A 22,239-nucleotide genomic window follows, 5' to 3' on the forward strand; every position below is an offset into this window, starting at 1 on the left:
GGTGTGTCGTTATTGCAACGTGGCTGGGAAATGTCTGGCAGCAATGTAAACGCGCTCTGTGCGCACGGAGTAATGAACAGTGTCAAAACCGACGGCGCAACAGGCAGCGCTGAGTCATGTGACGTCTGGCGCGAAGCTTTTCGGCGCAGCTGATTGGATGTCTGCCAGTTTTTTTTTTTTCCCCTCTACTTTTAACATTAATTTGAATGTTATTTATTTATGAGTTTATTTATGATTTTAATAAGATGTTTGTGATTTAGTAAGATTTTTTTGTAGATTGTAGTTTTCTTTTATTTATTTTTGTATTTTTCTATAATAGAAACACGTCATGTATGGGCCATTTAAGTGCCCTCAGGTGGCTTTGGTTTATGTAGGTCTTTACCCTTGTTGTTATTGTTGTATACATCAGCCTTAACAGCACTGTTTGAAATGCCACAGGACTCTGTGCATTGTACCATACAAAGCGTGTGAAAAATGATAGACCTGAGAGGTATAGATTGACTTACGGTGCATTATCTTGAACGAGGCCTGCTTTCTTCGTGCTGGCACACTGTGATGTATGTGTTGGAACACCAGGGAAACACATTCCGTGGTTTCGTTTACATTTGGCAAGACAGATACTAGGAATTCACAAATGCGCTTATCAAACAATAAATAAAGAATAGTATGCAATATTGTTCTGAGAAAGAGAGAGAGAGAGGGGGGGGGAAGGAGGGAGGGGGTAAGAGGAAGAGAGGGATCTTGTGGTTTAGTACTGAAGCCTTGTTTAATTTGATTTTGGGTTGCTGTAAAAGAGAGTCTCCATTCGTAACCCAGTAAACTGGACACTTTTACACATATCACATTCCCCCTGTGCCAGTATACTTGGCACAGCTTTGAACGTACCAGGAATCCTTTTATTACCGCTGACTGCAATTGATACAGAGGCCTGCTATCAATCTAGGACGTTAGAACAGAGAGCCTACGTAGTGTATGAATATGGCAGGTTTAGCTTCTTTAGCACCTATTAAGGGGCACCTGGGAGGTATTTTCCACAATTTCCCACTTTGTTTCTTTTTTTAAATTGCTACTGTGGAACACTGTATGACAATAAAAAAAAATAGCTATTGCTATTTTGTAAAATTATCGACTGAGACTTATTCATTGAATGTGCTACCCCATGTGAATTGTGGAGATGTTGAAAGTTATGCATCGCAAGGCAAATTTATTTCAAAATCAGGAAAATATGTGTGATCAGGAGTCAGGAATGTATGATAACGATCAATATGTATGATATCGATCGATGCTTTTTTTTTCTTTTTTTTTACAAAGCATACTGATTCTAATCTGCTGTAAAGTGTATGTTTGTGTTACGTTGTTTACTTTATGTAATATGCTTGTGACTGATTTAGTCAGATGTAGTCATTTCACAGTGAGTAGTTTTAATGGCTTTTCGGCTGCAGCTCTGTTTGATTTAATTCAGCCAAGTAAAAACAGTTAACCTAATTAGAACTAGATAGTTTGTTTAATGCTTAAATGATGCTCATACGGTAGTCCCATTCATCTTTGGCCTTGAGGGAAATGTAAATATTCTTGAATTGAATTTAATATACTTTTTAAATAAACGAATTGCTGTGGTTATCAGCAGTGGCAGACTCATAAGGCTTTCTCTACAGATAATGCGATTTTAACATGGTGATACCAAAACAGACCAGTGAAAAGTTTTTTTTTTTTTGTTTTGTTTTTTTTTTCTGCAGCACTTTATCTATGGATTCTTTTCAGATGAATTTAAGACTTGTACTTTGGCTAGCTTACAGTAACTGAAAGCATTGCAGATCGTGAGTTAGCCTCATACACTGTTACAACAACAGCATGTGCGCAGTTCCCCAAAGGAAACCAAACTCTTTTTCTGTGGCTGTATGAGTCTCAGTCATGCGTAATCCAATATGTTGAGATTCATAATAAGTACTGGACAGCTTTCACTTAATGCATATTAAACAAGTTAATACATTTACCGCACGATTTGCATGTACTGGTATGGAATATAATGTTAATAATTTTTAGTTTTTCGTTGTCTGAAATGGAAAGAATGCATGAATGTTACAATACCAATTTATTATTTATTTCTTCCTCTTGGGTAAATATGAATCCAAGAGGAAATATTTCCAAAGATAAACACTTACCCTTGCGTTGTTATTATTGCTCTTGACTATGTTAAAAAAAAGAACAATTTTATACTTGAAACAAAGTGTTTTGTTTTTTTTCAGTGTTTTATTTTTACTTTTTGAAACAAGTTACTCTGTGTGCTTGTGCCTTTAAAAAGTATATTAAATTCAATTCAAGAAAAAAGAAAAAAAAAGCATCGATCGATATCATACATATTGATCGTTATCATACATTCCTGACTCCTGATCACACATATTTTCCTGATTTTGAAATAAATTTGCCTTGCGATGCATAACTTTCAACATCTCCACAATTCACATGGGGTAGCACATTCAATGAATAAGTCTCAGTCGATAATTTTACAAAATAGCAATAGCTATTTTTTTTTATTGTCATACAGTGCGCCTGGAGTTTTAGTACCGCTTTCCCGCGGGGAGGTTTGGACCGGTTAGGAGGTGTGAGGCAGCGGCGGCGATGCTTTGGCACGGACTGTTCCGCAGACAGCCGGCCCCTCAGAGGAGACCCCCGAACCTGAACTCTTTCCCCGGGTCCGTCTGCAGATGTCAGAAAGAAACTCAATTAGATCTGACAGCTCAAAGAGCCCCCTGCCGATGGCCGCTCCAGGACGCTGTGTTCCGTTTGTGAGCGAGCGAGCGACAGGCTTTCCACCGCATCGTCCTCTCTCTCTCTCTCTCTCCTCTCTCTTTATTTTCCACTCTGAAAGGGAGAACACGTTACAGTGAACAGAGCTTATTTTATATCGCATCACACTGGTCATTTGTTAAGCAGGCATTTAGGGTGACAGCTGTACCTTACACTGTTTTTATTTTCTCCTCATTCACTTATGGATCTGAATGTTTCCTGAAGGTTTTCATGTGAGGTAAATGCTCATGGGTACGGTCACAGTGGTTGTTACTCACCTGGGATTAAACCTGCAAACCTTTGGATACAGGCTCAGCAACTTATCAGCATCAGCAGAACCATGATAAGAGTTATTAGGCCAGGCGTTCTGCCAAGACCAGCAAAGGAACGCCAATACATAAGCCTGACATGTGTGTGCACACTACACACACACACATAGTCACATACACATGTGCGCACACACACAGGTGCACGCACACGCACACACACACACACACACACAGCCGTTCACCCACACCGACACAGATGTGCTTACTAACCCCAAACAACACAAATCAACAGAGACAATTTCAATCAAGACATTTTTCCACCAAATGAATATCCGAGTAAACAACTTTAATATTTAACTCAATTAGGCGTGCTTCTTCATTTCTGGCAAACACTTGCAGGTGCAGACAGACTGATCCTGGGAAGGAGAGCGGTTCCTCCGACGGCAGCTTTGGTCTTTACGCGCGGCACTTAGTCCTTTGTCAGAAACCTGCATGGCAGTCTGTATCTGCATATCAGCCTGTTCAGGAAGTGTGCTGTCTGTTTTATGTGTCTATCCTCCTCAGGAACCGTTGCTTCACATAACCTGCGTCATATCCACCTCCCCCAACCCCCCCCCCCCCCCCTTTTTATCCATTTATCTGCTGTCAGACAGATTGACAGATAGAAAGATGCTCCAGCTCGCTCCCATTTAATGTTCGGCTTGGGCTGTTTGTTCCTGAAACTTCCCCTTCCACCTTCTCAGGCACAATTTGAGCTGAGCGCCGAGCGCCGCGGCAAATCGACACTTTGATACTGTTTCTTTTTCCCAAAGAGCGGGGCTAATACATCTTATCTGTTGCCGGTGTGCAGACTTCTCTCTGAACAACTATTTCTCAGAAAACCCTATTTCTGCCCTGGTAATTGCCTGCGTAATATTCTCTGGATTCTCCGGTAATTCAAAGGAATAGGTTTTCTCGCTTTTTTCTTTTCTTTTTTCCTTTTTCTTTGGCTGAAAGGTTTCTGTGGTTTTGCGGAACGGGGTGACTGACGAGGTTTTTTTTTTTTTTCTACCTCCTTTTTACAGCACTCTGCTAAAAAAAGAATTTTTGGAGATTAGCAAAGCTCGCTGTGATCACTGTCAGCCAATTAAAAGCCTTAATTATTTATTTTTAATCCTGGGAAGGTGCCCAGTTAAAATTCAATTCCGAAACTTACAAAAAAAGATTTGCATACGCATAAATTTGGACACCTGCAGCAAAGCAAGCGTGCGTGTGGCATGGAGGATGTGCAAATTACCACGCTCTCGGTTTTTATTTATTCATAGTCTTAGAAATAAAGAGACACAAACGGTTTAGGGCGCGCCGCACACGCGCGCTCGCGAACGCACATCTGCGAGCCCGCCGCCGCTCGACTTCATTTCTGTCAGCGATGTCACACTCAGTTATTCTAAAGTATTGTAACCTGCCAGCCGTATTTCATCCTCTCTGGAAAACTCGACCGTCCCGGAGAAGTCATTTGCGGAGGCCCCACTCAATCTGACTGCAGCAGCGGGCACGCAGAGGGATCCCTGGCGGCGTCTGGAAATAAGATCCCAGCTGGACGGTTTCCGCGGAAGCGATTTGTAAAATAGCATCTGGGGCTAAGAGAAAGGAAGGTGACCCCGGGGCCGCGATGGCGTCGTAAGCAGACTGCGCGTCTTGTATTTTCTGATAGCGCCTGTCGAGCGTGATGCAGTCAGTTTTGGGGCTCTTCACTCCTGTAGTCTTGTTCCGTCCCTTCCCCTGCTGGATTGGCTCATTGTAACCAGTAACCACGGCATCCCCGTCCTGCTCAGAGCAACAAAGGAAGTCGTACCTGTGCAATCAGGCTGAAAGATGACCTCAAAGACCAGTGTAAATGATTTGTCTAAACCGCGCGATTCTGTCTTGTGTCGGTGACGGTGGTTGGCCGGGGTGGAATAAAAAAGAAGAAAAAAAAAGAAAAAGAAATATGTGTTCAGCGGGAGAGAGCAGAGGTCTTTTAGAGCCATGTCTGTAATCTAAATGGAGTTCATCACCGGTAACCTGGAAATGAACTGGCGCCGTCAAGGTAATAAGCTTTTCTGCAACACGTGTTATATTAGAAGGGAAAAAAGCGAGAGAGAGAGGGAGAGAGAGTGAGAGAGAGAGAGAGAGTAAAAGAGGGACAGTGGAAAAAAAGGAACATCTGATAACATGCGAGAAGCGTGAATATTCCGTTGCCATGGGAACCGGATATCAAGTGCGAGCCCCCGAGCAAACAGGAAGTCTCTGCCTCTGGTGGAGGAAGGGCCCTGGCGCGGGGAGGCGGAGACGGTCGGCAGTCTCAGGACCCGGAGGGGGCGGCCGCGCTTCCCTCAGACGCTCTGATACCGTTCCCGTGCTCCTCGGCAGGACCCCGCTCGGTCGCCACGGGCGTCCAGATCAGCCTGTCAATCCGTAAAAAATAGAGGTCACAGAGCAACACGATGCAATTGCCCCCCCTCTGAAGGAGCAGTCGCAATGGCTATAAACCGCTCAAGTGATTGAAATATTTGATTATCTACTCCGATGCAGTTGCCAAACATTATGGTCCAGGGTACAGTTTATCTAATTCCGTCTAACGAAATACCTGCTATTCCTCGGTAATTACTGCTGCTGAATTGGTAGCAACCTCTGTCTAATAGCTGGGAGGCCTTCGGTCGGCTCACTGGTATATGGTTATAATGGGAGTCCTGAGGAGAGCTGGCACAAAATCGCTCATCCTCTTAGAGACAGTTTTTTATTTTTATTTTTTTCTGAGGCTGAGAAACTCCCAGATCCTTTAAAGATGTCATGCTGTCTCCAGTCACAGTCTGTTCCTACACCATGTCCAAGAGCTAAATCAGTCCAGAAATTCTTTCTGCATGTGCGTGTGTGTGTGTGTGTCTGTGTGTGAGTGTGTATGTGTGTGTGTCTGTGTGTCTGTATGTCTGTGTGCATGTGTGTGTGTGTGCGTGTGTCTGTGTGTGTGCGCTGCTGATTTATTTTAATCTTTTTGTCTGAATTCTGCATTGTGTCTGCACTAAGGCAGAACCCCACAATAGCGTGTCAAAAAGGGCGTGGGGGGCAGATCCTCGAGGGGCGTGGCAGATTCGTCTCCTGTGACGTCCCTGAGTGCTCTCATTCTAACACCGGGCAGGAAGGAGTTTTCAGCTTGTCGCCTGCCAATCATGCCCAAAACTGGGCGGGCCTATCCCCTCCCACCACACCCGTGGACTGACCCCTTACAGATCCCAGTCTCCTTTTCTTCAGTAGAGTGAATTGACCCAGAGAAACTTTTATTTATTTTTTTTTATTCACAGAGCATTTTTTTGTTGACATAACATAACATGACATAACATAACATAATGACGAGAACAGGCAATTCAGCCCTTCAGTGCTAGCCATTTTCCGACCACTAACGGGCACCGCACCATTTTCCTACAAACTAGATTGTGTCTACCACCGTATCAAGCGTGATCTTGAAAACCTCCAAGTTTCTGCCTCTACTACATGACCTGGCTGGCTATAACATTCTGTAACATCAGGTAGCTATGTGCTTACGTAGCCTCTTATGAACTTAATATGCATGCAAACATCAATCCTGGGCCTGGACTCTGCCAGCTTAATGCCCTCATCTTAAGTTAATGATGCATTATTTAGTTCTGTAGATGATTGGTAGACTGTGAATGTCTGTGTGGCACTGGTGTGCTCCTTGTTGTTGCACAACCGCACTTTGCTATGTAATTAGGAAAGGTTTTATCTATGGTATGAAATGAAATATATTCTTATGTGTGCTTGGCTTCTTATTGTTAATTACAGGTTTGTTTGGTAATTTACGGAGCAACGTAACACAATAATGTTCTATTCTGCACACAAACACAGGTCCTGTCACTCTTATGCTAATAATTTGATGTTTTCACTAAACCTTAAATCGAACTTTGCACTGATCTAGTAGTTATTTGTGCTCGGAGCTGTTTACTAGTGAATCATCTCCCTTTTAAGTAGAGAATCATTATCACAGTTATTGTCACTGAATTTCTTGCACGACAAGCTGAGAAAGGAAATGCAGCAGTGTCATTGCATGACGTGGGTTTGAGTGTCAAATGTGGATGACTACTCAGTCCCACGATTCACGTTTGTGTGTGTGTGTATGCGTGTGTGTGTGTGTGTGTGTGTGTGTGTGTGTGTGTGTGTGTGTGTATGCATGTGTGTGTGTGTGTGTGTGTTTGTATGTGTGTGTGTGTTTGTGTGTGTGTGAGCGATTGAAGTGAAAACGGCTGGCTGCTAGCTGATTACCTAAGAGGACCCAGCTGTGACACTCTTCAGCGTGATGCCACTCAGGCGCCTGCTGGAGCATGCACATTCCCCTGTCATAAAAGCACACACGGGGACACAAACAAGCAGACACACATGCGCACACACACACACACACACACACGCACTCACACATGCGCACACACACACACACACACACACACACACACATGTGCATGCACACACACACAGACGCCAATGACACATACGCACATACACAGACACACACACACACACACACACACACTCACACATGTGCATGCACACACACAGACGCCAATGACACATACGCACATACACATACACACAGACACAGACACACACACACACACACACACACACACACTCACTCACACATGTGCATGCACATACACACAGATGCCAAAGACACATACGCACATACACAGACACACACACACACATACACACACACACACTCACACATGCACAGATGCACACACACACAGACACTCACACATGCACTGATACACAGGAACCGGGATTTGAGTAATCACTGTACTCAATGTGCGAAGTCAACATCGCTTACTACCAACATCATTTTCTCCCTGTCGTTCTGATCTAATTTGAGAGCCACTGTAAAAATAATTGTGATAATGACGCTCTCTTTGTAGAAGGACATGATTGACTGACTAAGCAGCACAACGGAGAAGCAACACTGCCATTGTCAAAAAATGAGAAGATCAGTACATATTTGTATGGGTTTAGAGAAAAGCAACCACTGCCCAACATTGACCCCCCTGGAAGTCTAGTACCTCGGCTTAAACAAGCCACCACCCTCCCCTCTATCCAAAACGAAAAAATAAAATGTTTGGAACATTTATGCCCATATTCTTGTGCAGCAGCTTAGTTTAATCAGTGCTCCTGCTTAGATTTGTGGGGGGGGGTGGGGGGGCGGACCCGAGTCCTCCAATGTTGATGAGAACCTCGCGGAAAGAATCATGCGTACCCCACCTGCGGGATCGCGCAGAGACGAACACCCCCCCCCCAACGCCGTAAATCTGGCACCCTCTCCAGAGTCAAACCCGGAGCCCCGGGGAGAAGGAGACGTACCTGCTGCCGTCTTTGATGTGCCAGGAGGGGGGGGGGGCGTCGCCAGAACGGCCCGTATTTATAGCTGAGTCACGCGCTCCGGGTGAGAATGACCGAGGGCGGTCCGCCCCGCCTCGCTGGAGACGATCTGAGCCTTTTTATTTATTTATATATACAATTTTTTCTGCTTTTTGTTTAACGTAATGGAGTGACTTGAAGTCAGACGAAAGGTCTGTGTCTCTGCGTCGTTTGCCTGTCAGCCTCGTTGGTAACAACGCCCCGTGTTCTTTTTTTTTGTTTAATACTTAACGGGCGGTCCCCTTTGCGATGATTAAGACGTGTTGCCGGACGGCCCCTCGCAACGCGGTTTGATAACTCGTTAATCAAAACTTGCGAAGATAATGAAAGGGAATAGTATGCTAATGACTGATTGCTTCCCCAAAAGGGAACCCGTTTGATCTCAGGGTGGACGCAGCGCCTTCGCAATATTGGGTCAATTGTTTTTCCTGTCGCTTTTCTGACCCGGTTTTCCCGGCCCCTCGTGTTCGATCTGGCGTTTTGGCCCCCCGTGTCAGGGCCTTTGTTTTTTTTTTTCTCTCTCTCCTCTTTCTTCCCTGTCTCCCTCCCTTAACAAGTTCCTTTTTCTTCCTCCTCAGGTCAGCCTGTCGACCGACTCCAGCTGCGTGGAGGAGATTCTACGGGTGAGTGACGCTCACTTCCTGTTTCTCTCTCTCTCTCGCTAATTACCGCACGCCGCTGCCGCGGCGCAGTTCGCGCACAAAGCCGCTCGTCCGTCCGGAGACACAAACGGCGGAACGGGAAGAAAAGCCTTTTTTTATTTTCTACGCGTTCGGCAATTACCGGCCTCTTCTCTGTTACGAGATAGATTTTAACAACAAGGAGGCTTTTCGGGTGAAGTGAAGGGTATGCCCGAAACGTTGTGCTTTTCGCGCGAGCGTATGAAAGGTTCTGCGGCTCGGCTCGCAGTGAGGCAGTCTCCTCACGGTTTCATAATCAGTGTGCACTCGGATGCCCTCGTCTCCCAGAGGACGGGCACGGAATCGGGACACTTTTTTTTTCTTTTTTTTTCTTTTTTTTCCTGTAGACTGCAGTCAGGGTTTCTCATCTTAAAAACTTTCTCTTATTTTTTTTTCCTTTGCCGGTAATGGAAACAGGGAGGGCCTGTTTTTGTAATTCTCACCTGAGATGCAGGATGTCTCTCTCGGCTGCGGTCGGAGCTGACAGAGGGAAAGGTGTAAGGCCTCGTAGGGGTGGGCCTGGCGAATAGGGTGGCCGAGGTGTGAGCACAGGCCTTCTGTGCCCCTCCCCCCCCCCCCCCAGTGGTCACTTCTGGAAGCGTTCCTGAGTGAAAGCCCACTGCTACCCTGGCAGAGAGTGTCGGGGGTTGTAACCACGGTGATGGGGAGGGGACACAAGGGCACCCTCTGCTGCGTTTTGGAGCTGGAGCTGCCACCCCCTCCCGCCATGTGCGCTGCGCTGCCTTGGCTCGTGTCAGGCAAGGCGTCTCATAGCAACGCACCGCCCCGCCCCCCCATCCCAAACCCTGCCCCCGCGCCAGACGCGAACCTGTCGACCGCAACGCCGCGTCAGCCCAGGAGGCCTTGACCAATCACGGTCGCCAGGTGACCTGCTGCTCAGCCGTCACACGCGTTACGCCGTGGTGGCCACTTTGGAAGGAGTGGGGCACTCGAGCCACGGTGAAATAAGACCGGCGCCTCATGGTGGCCGAGCGGCACGGCACAGAGGGTACGGCACAGAGGGTATGGCATGACTCAGAGATGACTCAGACCACGCGGTGTCACCGAGGGGTGGGGGGTGCGAGTCAGGCTCTGCATTATGAAGTCAAGGATTTTGAAGAGTAAGACTCTACGCTGTGAAGATAAAGCAGCGTCAAACTGGCAGTTTTATTCCTTAGTTCTTTGAGGCGTGATGTCAGAGGATGAGATATGGGTATCTTCAAACTGCAGTATTGCAATTCTAAAAGTAGAAAAGATGTAGCATTTAGAGTATGCCTGGTGTGGTCCAAGGGGAAAATTGAAACTTAAAAACTTTCACCTTTCAAATGAAATGTATTTTCTTCTTACAGTACCTATACATTTACAACTTTGAATGTAGCTATATGTACTAATCATAGGGTCTATAAAGATCAGCCCTTTCAGAGAAGGGGCCCCACAAATGCACTTCATCTACAGCCTGCATTGGAATTAAGCCTGCAAGGCCTTAGGACATTGAGTTTATTTTGGAACTCCTCCCTTCTTGCATTTTTGCACTCCTCCTGAACCCCCCACCCCCCCCGCACTTCCATCCCACCGCCACCCCGGCCCCACCCAACCACTCTCAGGTCCCTTATCTAGCGCGCTTCATCTTAACAACCACTGTTTAGCAAGATGAGCGCTCTCTGGCCCACTCCGCTGAATCCGTGATTACATCTATCAGAGGGAGCGAATTGGGAAAAAAACTAAAGCAGCCCCCCTCTGTGCAGCTCTTTTTATCTATTTAATTTAGCAATTTACCTTCAACTACTATTTTTCATGTCAAAGTCATTATCACCTGGCGAAAAAAAAAAATGCATCTGGTACAAAGTCTCACACCTTTCTGTGTTGCATTACGGCGGATGAGTATCAGGGGTATAGCGATATCACAGGCTGATCTGAGATGAAAGATGCTATTGTTCCTGCTGTGTGTGCATCAGATTAATCAGGTTGATTCCCCTGAATGTGTCTGTGTCTGAGAGAGCCCACATTGACGGGTAGCTTTTACTCCACTCTTTTTTTGTCGGCTGTCACTTCCCCAGTACACACCCTTACCCCCGGGCTGAAAAGACCCATTAATACCCTCCGTCGCTTTAAGATGTTTTTATTTACATTGCAGGAGTGTTAACACGAGTGGCTTTTTCCATCTTGAATCCCGTCGCTATAATTAGCCGTACGGTTCCACTCTGCTGATTTGCGCTAGTTTCGCCATAGTCAGCATAGCATATTCAGGCGGGCCGTCTCTGCGGGACACTGGTATGCCCAGTTAAGTCACCCCGTGCGGGGGCCCTAAGAGCTACGAGGGAATTACGAATTTCGGCGAGCGATCGGCATGCTGTCTGGGGCACAACTGTGACGAAGCAGCCGTGGGCTAGTACCCATCGCGGTCCCTGCTTTTTTTTAGCTCGGCTATGCTAATGTATCCAGACATGCTTAATGTATCTACTGATGACGATCTGTGATCTGCTGTAATTTTCCGTGTGTCATATTAACCCTATTGAGTTGATTAAGTATCGCTGTCTTGTCACCATTTCCATAAAAAATATTTTTGTTACCTCTCTAAGAATGCAATTGAGGCACCGGTGTGCTGAGAGGAATATTAAATGATCTGTTTTGCGTTACATTTGAACTCTTGAGGTTTATTTAATCTTTCCAATTTACAGGTCATTTTTAACAAATGTGCGGATTGCTTTGTTTCATTATATTTTCTATTGCCAAAGTCATCTATGAAAGAAACTTGCTCAGGCTTGCTTAAAATCATTAGTTCAAGTTCAATGCGAGCCACAAAATAGGAGGATTGAATAGCTGCCTCGTGAAAATAATTCGCATAATTAGGAGTCCTTGTGTTCCGTGTAACATGGCGTTATACCAGAAGTGTAACAAAAGCTCAAAGACCACAACACTTCCTAGCGTCAGTACTTGCAGCCAGAGGAGAAGTAATTAATCAGCACACAAAGTAATGCTTTGTTGGCACCGTGGTGGAGACAGCAAGGAGTTATTCCAGAACGTTCTGCTGACATCGACCCAGACGGACCCACACAATTCAGAACGTGAATAACAACAGATACTTCTCACCGCTAGACTGAAGCCCTCCAAGCCAAAGAACCCCGCCCACTCGCTCATGATTGACAGGTGAGAGGAAGCAGGCTCTGGGTGGTCTGCTCAGCCTCATCAGTGACCGCTCACTGTTTCCATGGCGCAGGAATGACAGTTTGAATTCCTCACCATGGCCACCAGCGACTGACAAGGGGTCAGATGGCCTATCCTTGCCACAGCTCCACGTTCCTTCCAGACAGGCTCATTTTAAATGTATTTTTAAAGTTATTATTTAATGTATTATTTATTTACTTGTGTTCAGTTAATGACTTGAGGTTCTCTTTCCCATTGAAATCTCATGCCTTCCAATCTGTAGTGAATGTGCCAGTTTGTGCCAGGGTGCAGCAGAGAATGTGGTCCAGGTGTAAGTGCTGTTTTTTTTTTGTTGGGAAAATACTTCAGCTGCTTATTTTCCGTTTTCCGTAAACACTACACACCCTGAAACGTCTGCAAGAGGCGAAATTAAACACGGGTGGCAGACACACTCCATGCTCTTTTTTTAACAAAAAAAAGCAAAGGAAAAGCAGTCTCTAAGATTTACAGTTCACCAGTTTTTTTTTCTTCCTGTTTGTAGAACAGCAGAAAGCAAACATCAAGTAAAACGCGACTGGTGAAAGAAAGAACGAAGCGCCATTTTGTCGGGCCACTTCTGAGGCGTTGCTGATGAACAGAACGGAGGCAGATTCATCGTGACTCTGGTGCCATAGCTCCTCCACCAGGCCGGCACAGCGCGGATAGGCCTGAGCGATAGCGCAGAGCTTCGTGTACGCTGTAGCAGCGCGGCGCAGGGAGTAGGAGGAAAGGTTCGCGTGTCATTTCTCTTTTTTTTTTTGTTGTTGTTGTTTTTTTCCCCCTCTGAGCACCCCAGGGGGGGGAGGTCATTCTGCTCAGAGGAGGGAAGCCGAGCCAACATTTATGAGGAAATGAACTATATAAACAGGGAACATTGTAAACAACCTGCTTCAATAAAAGCAGGATTGCAAACTCGGCTTTTCACTAAGGCTCTCATCTCGTTATTCGAGCAGTAAAACATTCGGGAGGCATGAACCTTGGCCAGTAAACTTGATCCGTTTTCCAAATGCCACGCAGTCACTGTAGATTATGAATTATTTTTGGAAAGACATAAATGAGCCGATATGGGTGAGAAAGGGTACCATCCGTTTGACTCAGTCTATATGCCTATGTGCACTGCTATATGCACTGCTTCTACCAGCCAGTGCAGCAGGCGATCACAGGTTTACTTGGCATAATCAGAGGTACTTATTCTATGGAACTACCTGTCATGTGATAGCCTGCAATTGGGCATGCCCAGTGACTCAGAATGTTATATTAACTGCACTCTGTCCTTATTACAAAGCCTTGCAATGGCTCTCGAACTTCCCCCCCCACCCCACCCCACCCCCCCACAACACATACACACACACACATACCTTTATTTAGGAATATGTCAAAGTCATTTCTCCAGAGGCTGAAACACAGTTAGTTTATTTAACCATAAATAATGATTCATTGGGAGGTCTGAACAAGACAAGAAATGTAAAGATGATTGACTTGAACATTATTCTGTTTTATTTGTAAAAATGGAAGTATGTTATTTGTATCTTTCATTTGTTGCATTTTTTAAGTCATTAATCACAAGCTGGTAATCGTACACGTGAACTGATCTGGGCTTAGTTTTTTCTTTATTTTTTGTGAGCCATGCTGTGTTATGTTTTAGAAATTTTCTTTTGCAAATCAAAGTTGGCTAAGACACTGCAGTGAAAACAAATAACTAGTATTTATTTTCCAGTTGTCAATAGCAGGAGTACCGAAAATCTAGAGGAGAGCACAAATAGTGTAGTGTTTGTGGTCGTAAAAGGATATGCCTTCTATTTTGTTGTTTACCTGCAAAACCAAATTAATGAGCCTGCTGTTGAGTCTAAAGTTTAAAGGTAGCTAGTAGCACTTGTTTTACAATTTCTCCTCTGCTTTCTTCTTTTTTCCATATGGTGTGTAGCATACATAGTACTGCTGCTTTCCGTTCGATTCATTAAAAGCCACAGTATTTAAGCAGCGATCATCGTTTGTCTCTTCTAGCAGTTGGCAAATGCGCTCTCGAAAGTTAACTGGTGTGTGCAACACGGGATGAGGATGTGTTTATTTTTACACCTGTTCCTTCCCAAAAGTAGCCCCCCTCCACCCATACTTCCCCCCCCCCCCCCCAAACAAACTTTAAGCAGAATGTGCAATCTAAGATGCGTAGTGAGGTAGTGAGAGTGAGTGTGTGGGAGTGTGAGGAATAAATCAGGAGTAAACGGACGGGCGGCTCTCGTGGAGTCCCGCAGAAGCGTCTAGACTGCCTCTATTGTTTTCTGAATAAAAAGTAGCGCGTGCCAGAAGCCGAAACTCTTAAGGGAGTTCTCAGAGGTCTGTTTGATCCTCCGGTAGCTGCGAACAGCGTGTGTCACGATGTGAGCGGTGCGGGTATAGGTGCGGGGGGGGGGGGGGGGGGGGGGGCATACGTCCCGCACACGTGCGTTTCCTCTGCTCGGGTGACTGACACAAGCCCGGGACGCGGGAGAGGAAGACCCCCTTCGAAGGCAGAGCAGGAAGGAGGTAAATAAATAGAGTGAGAACAGGAAAGAGGCTCCAGAGCCCATTAAGGCCCTGTTTCCATCTCCTGTATTGGTATGCACGGGGCTTTCTGAAGGCCTAAGACCTGGGGATTCATCGCAGAAATGTTCTGCCGCCTCTCGACTCGCCTGCAGCGCTGGTGTGTATTGCGCGTGAGAGTGTGTGTGTGTGTGTGTGTGTGTGGGGCGCGTTTCGGGCGTGTCCGGCGCTCGTCGTTACAGCGTCTGTTTCCTCTCGCAGGAGATGACGCACTCCTGGCCGCCTCCCCTAACTGCCATCCACACGCCGGGCAAAGCGGAGCAGACCAAGTTCCCCATCCCGTCCAAGGTGAGGCGCAGCAGTCGCACACAGCCCCCCTCTCACCGCTCCCAAACTTCTGGGCCAGAAACTCTATGGTGCACGGAGAGGCACTTGACAGCATCACATTGTTTAGTCAATTGTAGATTATTAAAGTGCTTTACTGAGATAATTGTGCGCATTGAAGTACTTGCAATAAAGTTATTTGTTCTGGACCACATCTCTACTGGTGTAGGTCCTCCCACAGATTTCCTGAAAAAAATCAATACAATTTAAAAAGGCACGTTTGCCATTTTATGGTAATTATGGTAATGAAAAGACATCACAAGAAACTACAATATAATGCAGCACACTTTCTGTCATCAAATCTGCATTTCCATTACTTCTTTTAGTTAATGAATTTAGCCTTAAAACATAATTTACCAATTTACCAAGGTTAAAAAAGGACACATGCATAGTATAATGCTGATGAATTTCAATAGAAATGTTCACTTAGTTTTTTCTTTATTATTATTTTTTTCCTTTCTCATTTCGAGAAATGCACGTCGTTTACCACAGTGCTGTGTACACTAAGTCAGTGTCAGTGTACACTGCCTGCTGCATTCTTGTGTTGAGTGCATTTACCCACACCCTGTCTGGTGACACCTGCCAGTGACGTAACTCAACATAAGCACAGAGTAGCCGATACTAATGTGAACTATAGGTACAGTAGCAGCACGTAATACTGGAGGTACGGCGAAGAAAGAGGGAGAACCGAAGATTTGTGTGAGAGGGAGAGAGTCACCCAGAGGCTGAACTGACTTTCGCCCAGCTTGTGATTCTGGCGAAAACAAAGTTAATGAAGGAATAAAACCTCCAGGCCCCAGCTCTTCCTGTAATCACTTTGATTTATCCTGCTTCAGTGGAGCCACAAAAAAATAACTACATAAATAAAACACGGGGCAAATAGAATTGTACAACACGGCGAACCTTGATTTTATGATGGATTAAGAGCCATAAAGCCGGCAGAAGGAGAAATGTACGGCATTAAGCAACAATCCAATTATTGCCGGTGATGGTGTGTGATCACACAAGAGCTCAAATGGGCTTTAAATTGTGCTTTAGATAGGCCCAACGGAATCCACTCCACACTTAAGCCCGGCTTTGATCAGCTAATCCGGCTCTGTTAGCCTGAATTTTAGGGACAGTTAGACGCCTTTGAATTAAGTACAGGATAGCCTAACGCGGTTGTGAGGCACCTTAATTTGATGAATGGATGTGTACATGTGTGTGATTGTGTGTGTATGGTGCAGTGTGTGTGTGCGTGTGCGTGTGTGTGTGTGCATGTGTGTGTGTGCTTGTATAGTGTGTGTGTGTGTGTGTAGTGTGCCTGTGTGTGTGTGTGTGCGTGTGTGTGTGTTGCGTGTGCGTGTGTGTGTGTGTGCGTGTGTGTGTGTGTGTGTGTGTGTGTGTGCGTGTGTGTGTGTGTGTGTGTGTGTGCGTGTGTGGTGTGCATGATGTGTGCTGTAGTGTGGTGTGTGTGTGTGTGTGCTGTGTGTGTGTGTGTGGTGTGTGTGTGTGTGCTGTGTGTGTGTTGTGTGTGAGTGTGTGCGTTGCACGTCATGTCTGTAAGTTGTTTGTGTCGTGGTGTGTGGGTGTGATTGTGGTGTGCTGTGCGGGGTGCGGCGGTGCTGTGCTGCGGGGTGCGGGGGTTGTGCGTGCGTTTGGGGTGTGTTGCGTGTGCATGTGTGGTTGACTCAGTCGACAAGGTTGTTTGTTGTGCTTCTTGTTTTTCACCTTCGCTGGTTGTGAACTTTGAGGAGAATCAGTAATGATCTGCCGTACTTGTCTGTAATTGTTTGCCATCTACATTACCAGAGAGATGCACTTCATGGAGATGCTAGAAGTATTATAAAAAAAAACATGAGATGACAAAGAAGAAGAGACCAGGATTACATATACTGAACATCTCTTCAGATTAATTAAAGTTAGCCTTGAACAGGAAAGAAATATAGTCTTTTTTTTCTGTAGAACCAAGAAAAGAGTGTTTTGTGATAACCTCAGACTCCTTAAGTGGCATTTATCTGTGTGTGGTGCCCAGGAGGGCAGACTCCGGCAGACAGGTGACCCTCGACGTCCCCCCAGGGGTAGAACAACCAGGGGTAGAACAGGGTGTTTTATCGTTGTCGTGAATCCGCCTGTTCTCCACCTTGTCCACTGAAAGACGTGGCAACAGTGGAGTAAAACAAACAAAAGAAAGGAAAACTCCACTAAAAGGGACACAGGTTTACTGGTTAATGGAATCAGACATCAAGGGAATCGTTTAGTGAATTTTTTTAACAAATGCGGTCATGCCCAAAAGAATGTATGCCCCGTTTGACATGCAAAACTGACTGAAGTGGGTTTGGAGTGTTTTTTTTTTAAAGGTATATATTTTTTAAAAGGTTCTTTTTAAATCATTTATTTAAATGCGTCTTTGTTTTATCGTTCGCGGCGGTGTGCGAAAATAAGATATCTCTCCCAAAGAAGTGCTGTCATTCACTGAGAGGAGAGAGGAGAGGAAACAAAAAAACCCAATAAAAAAAGAAAAACATTTGGCCATAGACCCGCATCATGATGGGGGTCAGGGAGCACCGTCTGATAGCCGCGTCTCTCCTATAACTTCAGACGGCCATCCGGGGACAATCACCTGCAATCACTGGCCTTCCCGGCTCAAAGGATGTCGGGCAGCTGCGTAATAATTCATTTCTCCAAAGCAAATAGTAGATCTGTTTTTTTTTCCTCATTTTTTTTTTTTTTGTTTGAAGCCTCCAACCTTAAAGTTGTATTTTAGCCTCTCTGCACTGCTGCATGACTCACTCAGGATGCACTCCATTGTCCTCCAGCAGATTCACCAGCTCTGAGTGTCATCTCCCCCCCCCCCCCCCTTCCCCAACCCCCTTCCATCAAGTCCCATGATGCCTCATTCTCCAGCTAAAGCTCTGCCATTTTGTGCCTTAATAGGACATGGGCTGAATCTCATAGCCTGACCTGAATGACTTTTCAAATAAGTGCTGTCTATAAATCCCAATTTAATGGCGCCGTCTATTAAATAAGATGTTTCCCCCCTGCACAGCCCCACACATTGACATGAGCTGTGTGCTCTCTAATTATATTAGTGTAAAATCAATTAGGTCCAACGGCGATCTCCTTTTTTTTCTCCATCTGTTTGTTTCTTTGTATTACCTAAGTGTGCGCTAAAATATTTAATGCCCATTTGTTTCTGTTCCCCTCTCTTATAGGAATCGCAACATTTAACCTCAGGATACAATGGCCAAAGTAAGTTGACTATTTCCTGTCCATTTGCCAATTTAAATCCCTGTATGGTTGTGTTAATGTGAGTTTTGAAGTGCAAATTATGCAGCACAGTTGCGTAATTTGTGCAAGTTTTGGTTGAAATGTTGTGCTGTTTGACGCGTTGTTCGACCTGCTGTGCTGTCAGTGGGCAGGGTGAAGGACGGGATTTCTTCAATCGCAGCACGCTGACATTTAAATGTAAATGATTTTTTTTGCAGAACGGTGCAATGTTTCTGGGAACAAGACCGCGACCAAGCCGGTGCCACAGAAGTCGTGAGTATTCATGAGATTAATTTTTTCGCAAGCCCAGGGGGGTTCGGCCCTTGGTTTCTTGGAGAAACAGAGAGACAGAGAGACAGTTTGACTGAGAAAGCCAGGAAAAGCCCCTCCTGTAGTGAGCTCTCTTCACAGACAAACACAAAATCCAGCCTTTTTCCCATAAACCCTTCCCTGATGCTCTTGTTCTGCGATGGTACTACAAAAAAAAAAATGTTTTTTGTTTTTGCTGCCATGCTAACCAATCCAGTGTTTAGCATTAAGTTGCTGCTGCTGCTGTATAGTCAAACGAGCAGCGGTAGGAAGACAACCACGCATTGGAGCTCATGGGTGTGGGAGGTCTGCTTCTCTTTTAGAAAGCATTGTGGTCACAGACAGGCGTGATGAAGTGCTTTATGATAAATCTGGGCTCTGGTCCTGGGTTTTCAGAATGTGGGGTGCAAAAGCCATTACTGGCCCAGAACAGATGTGGAAGACATAGATTCAGTAAAAAATTTATGTTGGATTTCTCTGGTGCCCTGCAGAAACAATAACAGAAGGAATAGAGGAGCGCGCAGTTCACAGCACGCATGTGAATGCGTCATTGTTTTCGATACAACGACAGCAACGCTGTCTTCTGAATAGGCCGAGACCATGGATGACTCGTGTGGCGCTACATAAACAAAGGCTTTCAGGGACTTAATGAAAGTCCTGATTTTTGCCAAGTTCAGTTCTTCCTCTGTGGTACAGACTTCGTTCTCTCTTTTTGTCAATATAGAAAAAAAGAGATGGTCTTTTCTTTTCCTCAGCTGCATCGCGTGTACTTAAAAGATTTATCTAGTCCAAATGTTTAGTGAAAGCCGGGCCCAAGTACATTTCTGAACATTTTTTTGTCAATACCGGCTTTGTCACGGTGGAGCTGAATGGATCGACAGTCAGTCAAGCAGTGCCACTGTCTCTTTCTGCTGCGAACAGTGGAACTGTCGAGTAAGCGTGAGTGAATGGCAGTGTTAAAACGGGCCAGCCACCCCGACAGAATAGCTGTATGAGTGGTATGAGTGCGCCTTTGTCGGATTGCGAGCTCGTACGGCCCTGTGAAGTCGCATATCCAAGTTGTCTTGGCAGCGCTCGAGTTTGCTTGTAGGAATTTCCATATCGCGCAGAATGCGGTAGTTAATATCCAGGCTTGTTCAGATATTCTCAGAGGAAAGTTGCATATTAGATTCTCGCTGAATTTTAAAAAGGGTACTGGGGTGGGCTGCACCGAGAGTCCAGGCAGCCTGCGACTTCTCGCCTCTCGCAATCATGCAAATCACGGCATGCTGATCAATGTTCCTGCCCTTAAACCAGAAACCCGTTTATACCTGAAATGAAGTGATTAAGCTGCTATTGAGTGCTTTAATTGTTCAGTTAAGTGTTGGGGAGAAAAAAAAACAACAAAACAACAAAAACCAGAAGGCCAGGTAGTGCTGCCCCCTCATGAGGAATAAACTGTGTGTACTGTGTGTGTAGTATGCTGTATCAGTAAGCATTGAGTATGACCTGCAGTTGGTCTGTGTGGTCGGTATTCCTGGCCGGTCGGGACAGTGTCTGCGTCCCTGCCACCTCATCCCAGCTGGCTGTGGACCTCCAGACAAGCACTCATTCAATATGCTGAGCGTGGGGCCCTGAAGTTTGGCCTCCAGGTTATGGCCCCCGACCAGACTATGACTTGATGGACTGTAGCTCCCCTGACCAACACTTCTCCATTGAATTATACTGCACAACATCCTGGCTGCTAGACGCTGTCAAAGCATCCCCCTGTCGTGCTGGATTACCCTGCTCCGCGTATGCCTCATCGGACTGGGAATCAAACAGGCCGCCGTTGCCATGCCTACTTATACCTGAAATTTCCGTGGAAGGGAGAAAGCCACAGGGAGGCTTTTCTCTCCACGAAACGTCAACCCAACTCTCGAAAAACGCGTGAGAGGGTGAAAATAAAACACAAAAAAAAAAACCTCCTTCCAAAAAAGAGAGAGAGAGACGACAGTCGGGAAGAAATGGAGATGAATACTGTGAATATATTGTCTTTGTGAGATTGGGTTCCGTTTTAATGTGAGGAGGAGCCGGGAATTTGGGGACGTCTCTCGAATGAATCTTTGCTTTTCGACTCATCCCTCAAGAGCCTTAATTGTCCATTAATATGCAGTTAGCGGGATCCATTTGGAGTTTATCTCAGCGGGGAGCCCTAAACCAGCACAACGGCTGCAGTTATCCTGCCACGCCACTTCAGCGCTGATGCTGGTGATCAGGACTGTAATTTACGTTGTGCCAGGCATTAGTCACAGTCAAGTAGCGCCGACGCCGCCGTTTCGGAGAAGTTATAGGCTGTCGCAAAAAAAAAAAAAAAAAACACACCGTCCTCGTAAAAAGCTGTGGTAACAAACCCCGTTTCTGGAGATCTACAGTCCTGTAGGATTTCGCTCCAACCCTAACAAAGCACACCTCATTCTCCAGCTAGAGCAGGGCTGCCCATCCCTGTTCCTGGAGATCTACAGTCCTGTAGGCTTTTGCTCCATCCGTAACAAAGCACACCTCATTCTACAGCTGGAGATCTCGTCGAGCTGCTACTTAGTAGAGTCAGGTGTGTCAGATCAGGGTTGACGTGAAAACCTACAGGACTGGCAGATCTCCACGAACAAGGTTGGTTAACACCGCTGTAAAGCAAACAGCCGTGATGTCAGCGCGTTTCCCGTAAACACATTTTGTGTGACGTACGTTTTCACAAACGCCGCTCTGTGCCGTCGAGCGACATCGCGTTCGCCGCAAAACGCCGTCGCCGCGGAAGACGAGCAGGAAGTCGGCCGGATTGCGCCGCCTGAACGTCGTCTGAACGCCGTCGTCTAATTGGCCATTAATTACGGCTCGGAGTCACATGCCATTCGGAACATCTAAAGCCAAGACGCGGACTGAATCAGAGGAACATCGAGCTGGAATTCATTAGAGATAATTAGCCGTCAATGGCGGCGGCGGCGGAGGAGCCCACGTGGAGGGAGGACTGGAGACGGGCTGCTCCCCGCCAGCTCGGGAGGTTCGGAGCGAGAGGAGTCGGCTCGACGACGCTAATGATGCCGACGGAGAACTCCGTCTGACAACCCCTGGTGACCTTTCACACCAAATTAAGATTCAAGCCGCTGCCATGGCAACCCGAATCTTGGAAATGAGGTCTTTTGTTGAAAGCGAAGGCACATTTTGTTTCTTCTTTCTTTTTTTTTCTTTTTTTTAAGAAGAACTCTCTGTTTCTTTGTATTATTTTGGTGGCGTGTAGTAAAATCGTGTGTGTGGAGTAATCACTTCTGCTACCATGGCACGGTCTGTTTCTGCGATGTTCGAGGTGATACAGTTCTGCAAACTACTTTTTGAAAAGGGTTCTTGTGAATGCAGTACTTGTACTAAAGGCACATGTTAATATATAAAAAGAAAACCCTACA

The 22,239-nt window shown here is 45.8% G+C and overlaps 1 protein-coding gene across 2 annotated transcripts in view; it reads left to right on the top strand.

The window, feature by feature from the left end:
* Positions 1–22,239, top strand: part of aff2 (AF4/FMR2 family, member 2) — a 175,809-nt gene that overhangs the window by 89,422 nt on the left and 64,148 nt on the right. For both annotated transcript variants that reach the window (XM_064329362.1, XM_064329361.1), the window contains exons 4-7: positions 9,077–9,121; positions 15,143–15,229; positions 18,460–18,496; positions 18,733–18,787. In XM_064329362.1, coding sequence (XP_064185432.1) covers positions 9,077–9,121; positions 15,143–15,229; positions 18,460–18,496; positions 18,733–18,787 — 224 coding nt within the window. The remainder of the gene's footprint in view (positions 1–9,076; positions 9,122–15,142; positions 15,230–18,459; positions 18,497–18,732; positions 18,788–22,239) is intronic.

This window comes from Anguilla rostrata, chromosome 3, assembly GCF_018555375.3.
Source record: "Anguilla rostrata isolate EN2019 chromosome 3, ASM1855537v3, whole genome shotgun sequence".
NCBI classification, from domain to species: Eukaryota; Metazoa; Chordata; class Actinopteri; order Anguilliformes; family Anguillidae; genus Anguilla; species Anguilla rostrata.